At 32.1% G+C, this 8,673-nt stretch overlaps 2 protein-coding genes across 2 annotated transcripts; one reads left to right on the top strand and one right to left on the bottom strand.

Annotated features, from left to right (window-relative positions):
* The first annotated feature begins 1,472 nt into the window (after nt 1–1,472).
* On the top strand, nt 1,473–4,209 carry LOC114319155 (LURP-one-like protein (DUF567)). The gene is made up of 3 exons (XM_028266152.2): nt 1,473–1,755; nt 2,800–3,045; nt 3,824–4,209. Exons 1-3 carry the CDS (start codon nt 1,480–1,482, stop codon nt 3,971–3,973), a joined length of 672 nt encoding a protein of 223 aa, XP_028121953.2. The 5' UTR covers nt 1,473–1,479; the 3' UTR covers nt 3,974–4,209.
* Nucleotides 4,210–5,184: 975 nt separating this feature from the next.
* Nucleotides 5,185–5,616, bottom strand: LOC114319156 (copper transporter 5.1). The gene has a single exon (XM_028266153.2). It carries the CDS (start codon nt 5,614–5,616, stop codon nt 5,185–5,187), a length of 432 nt encoding a protein of 143 aa, XP_028121954.2.
* Nucleotides 5,617–8,673: the final 3,057 nt, after the last annotated feature.

Raw genomic sequence — 8,673 nt, 5'->3', positions numbered from 1 at the left:
AATATTGAAATTGAGATTTAGAAAAAACACATCCCTAAACTTAAAGTTGCGTCCATTAATCCAACCACTCAAGATTATGTTTGAGGGAATCTTACACACAATGTTCATTGTCAATGAATAATTGCTACATTCAAATATTCTTTTTTGACTTTTTTTTGAGTCATTAGGCTGCCAAATTTCAAAAAGCAAAGGTGCCCTTTTCCTGAATTTCTTCATAGGATGACTCAATTGGGAGAAGGGGGGTGGCCAGTAATCCTCATTAGTTATTTTTTCTAACATGTAAAGGTTGATTAATGTGACACTCAAAAATGATTCTACATTTGAAAGTCAAAGACTTGCCAAACATTTGAATACCAATACACTCAATAACCTTGTGGTTTGAATCATATTTTTTGTCGGAATCATATGATAATGGTCTTTTTTATAAATAAAATATATTTTGATAAGATTTTAAATTTAAAGTAATAAATTCACAACTCAACACATTATATATGTATATATATTTTTTTGTTTATATATCATAGTAATATTATACAAATACAAAAATATGTAAAAGATTTGTATATCTAAAAGATTTGTCAAAATGACGTGAATGAATTGTGAGCTTATCAATTCAAAAAAAAAAATCCAAAAAGATGTTATTAAGGGCTATTTTGGAAAGTAGGTTAAAAGCTACTTCTCAACTTTTAATCCATTTTCCTCTCTCACAAAAAAGTCAAAAAAAAATCAAAAAATAGCTTTTAACCATCTTCCCAAAACACCCCTAATTGTAAAATGTGACCATCACATATTTTTGAGGGCTGCATTGTGAGTCTATCACTTTAAAGCAAAGAACCCACAAAGATGCTACTAATTATAAAAATGACAACCACATAATTGTGGTAGCTATATTGTAAGACTATCAGTTTAAAACCTAAAAATCACAAAGATGCTGCTAATTGAAAAAATATTATACTAATTATAAAAATGACAACCACATAATTGTGGTAGCTATATTGTAAGACTATCACTTTAAAGAGAAAAGTTATGGATTATGAAATTTTTTTTATGAAAATGATCATGAAAGATTTATGATCTTTGGATTGTCTTGATTAGTGTGTGGTGCTTTATTCTAAGTGTAATCCAATGGTCACAAAACTTTCATGATTATTTTCATGAAAGATTTTTCATGATATCTATCATTGTTACACTTTAAAACCTAGAAACCACAAAGATGCTGCTAATTGAAAAAATATTTGTGTTTTACAAATATAAAAAATGTACAAATTTTTTATATAGAATAATGTGAACCACTTACTACGATTGTGTCATTTAAAAAATCCAAAGTCCATTATTCGCCAAGTAAATTATGTATAAATAAAATATTTCTTGTAACAAATTTTGTATAATTTTCTGAGGGAATAACTTTTCGTTTATATGATTACCTTTAACTGTTACCTTTATTTGTGCATAAATACATTAACTCTTGTATGTTGCAATATGAAACTTGAGAGAGAGAGAGAGAGAGAGAGAGAGAGAATGGGTGCAAAAGCAAATGCGATGCCCATGGTGAGCAAGATGTGGTGTTCAACATCTCAAGTGGTTCTTGCAGTGAGAACGAGGCCACATGTTGTGTATGGAGGAGGTTTTGTGGTTTCAGATTGTAGTACCCAAAAGGTTGTTTTCAAAGTAGATGGCTGTGGAATTCTTGGTAAAAAGGAAGAAATGATTCTAAGAGATGGCAATGGTGATGCTCTGCTTCTCATCCGTCGTAAGGTATATATATTCTGAATTCTCAACCTTTTCAGAGGCTCAATTCAATCTCATGCATAAGATTCATCGGCATGCATGAAAATATATGAGGCACAGTTGAAATGAAAAAGGGAGTATTCATGGTTAGTTGATTAGATGCTTTGTTTTCCATTCTTGGAAAGATTATCCTCACCCTTTTGCCCTTAGAATGTTTAATTCATGCATTTGCTCTTGTATGCTTGCATTTGGAGTTCCTACTGGCACGGGTTTGATTCACGAAAACAATATCTCCATACATGGAATGAGGCTGCGTACATATTGACCCTGCTTAAGTTTCGTGCATCGAGTTAGTTTTTTATTTTAATGATTGCATTTGGAGTTCATGGTATATAATATGACACATACTTCTTTGTTGTATCTATACAATAAGAGCATTGTTTTAAACCAGTATAGATAATAGTCGGTGGTCACACATATTCAGAGTTTATGGTTTTGGGTAAGTCTAAAAGATCCAACTTAGGATTGGTTCTCAGTTATAAAAAAGTGAAAAATGGGTTACTTAATTGCCTTTCCAAGGAAGAACTATCAGAAAATTGGAGGAAGAAGAGTAAAAAAAACTAAAATCTTTCATTTCGATTTGTCTTATTTTTTGTTGTAAATGGAATGATCAAAGAGAATGAAACGCACACAATGGTCATTACAACGGTTCCTTCTAATGCTAGAAAACTTCCAAAGAATAACCAAGTCGTTACAGTGTACCATCTGATCTTAGAAAACAACCAAATAAAAACTAAAGTCGGGTACATAATTGTTGTAATGTTTGAAAATTTTCATTTTTCTGTCAGATTTTAGAAGTCTGAGATCAAAATTCATATGCTTCTTATGCTGCATTTTCCTGACAACTTAACAAAGCATAAAAAAATCAGCAAAAGAAGGAAGAAAAAAAAAAAAAATGTCTATGTTTTTGAATTCCATTAAATCATAAAATTTACATAATCCAAATTGAAAAAATCATCAAAAAGTAGTTGTTGTTGATTTGATCATCCCTTTGTTTTTTTGGTATTCAAGGGAGGTATAGTTGAGGCACTGAACATTAACAAACAATGGAAAGGGTATGCTTTTGACTATGAAGGATCACAAAAGTTGGTTTTCACCTTAAAAGAGCCTAATTCATGTCTCCTCAAGAAGAACAATCCAATCAGAATCTCAACTCAACACGGGGGTTGTGGCACAGCTTGGGACTTTGAGATCAAGGGTTATTTTCCAGATAGAGCTTGCTGCATTGTTGACTCCATTGGCAACATCATAGCTCAGGTAAACACCAAGTTTAACACCGAAGTGAACCTTTCGGTTTTGTTCTTTGAGGAACCGAAACAAACCATGTGCTACAATTCGATTTTGTTAGTTTGATGTAGAGAAGAATTCACATGAAATTTTCGAACGTTTTATAAAGTTTACAGAATCCTACATTAGGAATAAATGGGAAAAAAAAATGGTAAAAGTTGTTTTATAGTAGGCAAATTACATCAATAATCCTTATGTTTTAGTCTTTTGTGTTATTTTAGTCCACGTAATTTTAATCGACTTGATTTTGACTTTCAATTTATAATTTTGTCAAAATTTGATCCAATTGATTACAACTAATAATAGTGTTTTTTACAAGAAAATACATACATAAGCACATTTCTAGACAAACTTGTTAAATTATGTGAGTTATCCTCGACCAACTTACTAATAATTTTTCTTCAAAAATCCTAATCAGAGTTGTCAATTGAATCAAATTGACACAAAATTTAAAATTAAGAGTCAAAATTGAGCTAATTAAATTTACAGGAAGCAAAATAATATATATAAAGAGCAAAACAGAGTGACTACCGATGTAATTTACTTTTTAATAAATGTCTCTCCTAGTTTTTATTACAAAACCTAGATTATTAATCACTTATCTTTTAATATTCAAAAAATTAAAATATGAAACCATATAAATATAATATTTCGATTCATTCAGTTTATATGATATTTAACGGACTTTAGCGATCAGTTCAGTTCGGTTTTATCAATTTTTCTTATAGCCGCAGTGATTTGCATGCAGGTTGATATGAAGAAAGAGGTAGAGGCGTTGATGACATCGGCAAGCAAAGATCTGTATCATGTTGTTGTGAAACCAGGAGTTGACCAGGCCTTTGTTTTTGGAATCATTGCTGTTCTTGACTACATCTATGACGGGTCGACCCGGTGCTGATCCTTGAGTCATAACTCGGTGAAGAAGATAACAAGCTGTATAATCAACAAATCATGGTTTATTTTCTTTTTGTATAACAATCAACTAATTAAGAATTCTATGTTTTTGGATGTATTTGCCAAGCAGAATTCTTGTTGTATGAAAACGATTTTATGTATTGTTATTTGTTATGCTGATTTACAGTTTCCCTTTTAATGTTTATAAAATTTTTAAAAATTGTTACTTTGTTCTATAAACAAGTCTTATTCTCTCCTTCATCACGTCCAGCAAGTTTGCTCACTACGGACCACCGATAACCACCTCTAATAATTCTTCACACCAGTTTGAATTGGCCGTTACTCATTCTTTTGTATTCAAAATAAATTTAAAAAAACATGTTTTCTAATTTTGTTTTTAACAAAAAATTTAAGTATAAACATTAGCACTGAGGATCATCTTTCCCAGACCATTTGTCCCCATCTCATTTACTCGGTAGTCTTTAAATTATTTGAGAATCTCATTCTCATGCAACTAAAAAACTTATAGAGAGGTCAATCTTGGCTTAGAATGAAGGTTCGCAACATGCTTAACACTTGCAAGTCGGATAGTGTTTCCAGTGGCGAAAAGATGAGTAATGCATAAGAACTCGCCCTTGAGAGGAGAACAACAACTAGAAATGATTGCTAATATCTTGCAAGCTGTGGAGCAAAAGGAGGAATCCACTGTCTAATTAGCAAGTTGGTGAGGCAATAGCTCACCAAGGCAACACATGTATGAAAAAAAATTAATTAATTAATTAATTAAAAAATTGACACTTTTAAGAAGTAGATAATGATATATACAAACAAAATTATAAATCAAAACACCCATTAGTCACTTATGATTGCAAGATTGCCAATGCCATGTTATTCTGAATATGTTTTATGTACAAATTTTATGTTTATTTATACATAGGATAAGACCCCTCCTCACCCTGTCCTGCACTTTGGTTTGGTTTTCAAAATTAATTTTCTGATTATTTTTGAGAAAATAAAAACTAATTTGATTGTCTCAAATTATATCCCCAATATAGCTTCTTTGATTGACTCTGCAAATCCAACACCTCAATTCCAAGATTACATAATAGAAAAACAAAAAACACATCTTTGATTTCACAACTATACCAATAACACAAAATTCACACAATCTTAAGATCAAAATACACTTACACAGCACACACACACACAGAGAGGTCAAGAACAAGCACAAGAGTTGTCAAGAATGGCAGGCGACTCATCTTCCTCATCAGCCCCAGTCCTAAAAAAGTAATAGCCAACAGACAAACCCAAAACCACAGCGCAAAGCACACCTCCATTGAACGACATGATCGAAAGCATGAGAAGATACCCGATCGCCGAATTGAGCCCGAACAGAGCCGCCGTGGCCAGCCTCTTAGGGCTGTGGTTGCGGCAGAGTTTGGAGAGGAGGGGGGTCTCGATCGGCGGTCGAACTGAGGCGGCGGAGGAAGAGGAGGAGGAAGGGGATTTGAATCGGAGGCGAAGATCTTCCATGAATTGGTAGAAGAAGGAGACGAGGAAGAGGGCGAGGAGAGTTAGGGCGTAAGAGAGCCATGAATCGGTAATCCACCAGTCGAACAAGAGGGTTAGGTCTGTGCCCCAATACATCGTCATGTGCATCATCTTCTTCTTCTTCTTCTTCAATTCCAGATTTCCGCAACTGTTAATTGAGAGAGAGAGAGAGAGAGAATTTCCCGAGAGACAGATGGTACTGAAAATTCAAACAACCCTGTTTAGATAGCGATTTGGATAGAAAAGAATTTTTTTTTTGTTTTTTTTTTGTCTTGATTATCTTTTTCGATTGAGCAAATATTAGGTATTTATTAAAAAATAGATTTGAAAAAAAAAATTCGTGGATCAAATTTATTATAGTATTGACCCACAACCTTGGTTAAGGTTTGCTTTATTTAAGCGATTTTTTTTATTATTATTTTATAAGTCGAAAAAAATTAATATATTTAAAAATAAATTTTTTTAATTTTATGTGAATAATTTATTTAATTATTAATCTCACATTAAATTATAATTAATATTATAATAAATCATAATTTAAGGACAAATATTATAACTAAGGTGCATGGGGGAACACACCACAACATAAAACTTTTCATAAGGGGTGGGCAACGGTTTATCCGAACCGCTCAAACCGTCCAATCCGCTCAACCCGCATATAAATGGGCGGTTTCGCAAACATAATACGGGCGGATGCAGTTTGAAATATGACAAATTTGCGGGTTGCGGGCGGGTCGCGGTTTAAACCCGCAACCCGCAAAAACCGCCCGCACTTTAATTATTATTATTATTAATTTTTTTTTATATACCAACTTTGTAACTTTTACAAGAGCACCATTATATTCTCTATGACACTAGGATTCTTATTTTTAAGTATTTCTCAACTTTCTTAATGCCGTAGAATTATCAAGTCCTAAACTTGATTTCTTATATGATTTTCATTAGTGATTCATCCACTTTTTCCTAATAAAATTTTCCTTCTAATGGTCGATAGAACTTATAGTTTGATTATTGATTACTGAACTGGCAACTCTAATTGAGTACAACCTTTAATGCATTGATATACATTTTTTTCATGGCAAAAATGCTAGTGTAGGGTCTCTTTGTTTTGGGTACTTTCATTTAACGCATTGATATTCAATTTTTATTTGTAAACTCATCAAAAAATTGTTATCACAAATATATAAAATGAATCTGATGCCTAAATTCGCTAGAAAAAAAAACTCGAAAATTAATTTTTAAAGAAAAAAGTGTAAACCGCAAACCGCCCGCACATTTGCAAACCCTATCCGCACAAACTGCAAACCGCACTGCGGGCGGTTGCGGGTTGACGTTTTCCTAAACCGCATAGATGCGGGCGGGTCAAAACCGAACCGCAAACCGCACAAAATCGATCCGCGAACACCCCTACTTCCCATGAACCAAACACCTTGGTCATCACACGACAGATAGCAATTGAAAATTCAGACAACCCTGTTTGGATTTGGCGATTTAGATGAAAAGAAATTTGTTTTTGTTGTGAAACATGTGTTTGTAATGAAAAATGGTTAAGAACACTAAAATTGTGTTTTAATAGCACCACTAATAATGTGACAGTGGGCGTCATCTTTTTTTTTGTTGACATTCCTAATGTATTAGCACTATTAGTGATCTTTTTTTTAGTGGTATAAATCATTATTGTGTTTGTAATAGAGGTATTCTTTTTTAGCACTGATTCAGTGCTCTAATTTTGGAGCACTAATGCCAATTCTAATGCTCTAGCAAAGCAAGAAAAAAAAAAGTCAAACTATCACATCAGTGGTAGGGTCTACATCCTCCATGTCATTGATGGTTTATTGGTTGTGTGAAATTAATGATTTCAAACATTTTTTTTTTTTTGGATTAGAAGTAATAGAGGTATTCATGGGTTGGTTTGGTTCAATATTAATTTAGAATCAATTCAATTATGATTAGTTTTGAGTTTTTCGAAGTAAAATTAAACCAATTCAACCTAATGTAGCTCGGGTCGGTTCGAGTTAGAATCACACTTTCACTATATATAAATATAAGTGCATCAATTAATAATAAATAACTAAAATAAACAAGTCTTTAATATTTAAATATAATACAAACAAAGAGCAAAATATTATTTAGTTTTAGCCAATATAAATTAAATTCAACTCAAACTTAAACATAATCAATACAAATTATATCTATTAATATAATAAATACAACTTAAACGAACTACAAAATCCAATTCAGGCTTCTAATATTTCAATCGTTTATCTAATAAGGTGCAATCAAATCTATTGTAATAGCTTAATTAGGTGAAGACATTTCAAAATAAATGAAATTTTAAAATATATATAGGTTCGGTTTTCAAATTAGTTAAATTTAGGTAAAATCTAAATCAAGAATCAATTTAATCATATCGATTTAATGAATTGAAAATCCAAAATTAGACCGATGTACTAAAAATCCAAACAAGCTCAATTCAAAGAGCTCAATTTAATTCGATTCTTCAGCTGGTTGGCTAATTTGAATCCCTAATTTGTATTGTGTCTGACCACTACTTTCTATATAGCGATTATAGGTTACATATGTAGGAGTCAATAGCACTATTTAAGTAGATGAAATAGTGCGATGAAATATTATTAACTATTAATATGATAGTGAAACAGTGGTAGGTATATGTAGGTGGAGAAGATGAAGAAAAGAAGTGGGGAAAAAAAATAAGAAGAGAAAGAAATGTAATTAGTGAACCATAAATGTAATTAGTTGCATATGTTAAAGATGGGGAGAAAAACGTGAAGGTGACAAGTGAAGGTTGAATAGTACCCATATGTTGATACAAAAAATCTGCAACGTATAGTTTTATATGATTTGGTATAATTATTATTTAGTAGATTAAAATAAAATAATTATTATTTATTATCGTAGCAATAGTAAAACAATCTTGCTGCAGACCCCTAGTGGGGGTCGCACCCCCAGTGAGGTGGCGAGCCCCCACTGGCTGAAACTCAAAAAAAAAAATAAATAAATAAAACAATTTTTTTTTTATCCAATCATGACGCGCCACCTCACTAGGGGTCCGAAACATTTTTCATAGTAAAATAACAAAATGGATGGGTCTTCATTTTTTAATCTATTACGTCATTTCAAACTCCTAACCTC

The sequence above is a fragment of the Camellia sinensis genome, chromosome 4 (genome assembly GCF_055761805.1).
Source record: "Camellia sinensis isolate YWXY chromosome 4, ASM5576180v1, whole genome shotgun sequence".
In the NCBI taxonomy this organism is placed as follows: domain Eukaryota; kingdom Viridiplantae; phylum Streptophyta; class Magnoliopsida; order Ericales; family Theaceae; genus Camellia; species Camellia sinensis.
The sequence above is the reverse complement of the archived record's forward strand: the minus strand, read 5'-3'. Positions and strand labels throughout refer to the sequence as shown.

What these genes read in the sequence shown, in the direction of transcription:
- LOC114319155 (XM_028266152.2), top strand. Translation starts at nt 1,480, where the DNA reads ATGAAACTTGAGAGAGAGAGAGAGAGAGAGAGAGAGAGAATGGGTGCA. An exon ending in TGCTTCTCATCCGTCGTAAG is followed by an intron (nt 1,756 to 2,799) that starts GTATATATATTC and finishes TTGGTATTCAAG; the next exon opens with GGAGGTATAGTTGAGGCACT. An exon ending in TTGGCAACATCATAGCTCAG is followed by an intron (nt 3,046 to 3,823) that starts GTAAACACCAAG and finishes ATTTGCATGCAG; the next exon opens with GTTGATATGAAGAAAGAGGT.
- LOC114319156 (XM_028266153.2), bottom strand. Translation starts at nt 5,616, where the DNA reads ATGTATTGGGGCACAGACCTAACCCTCTTGTTCGACTGGTGGATTACC.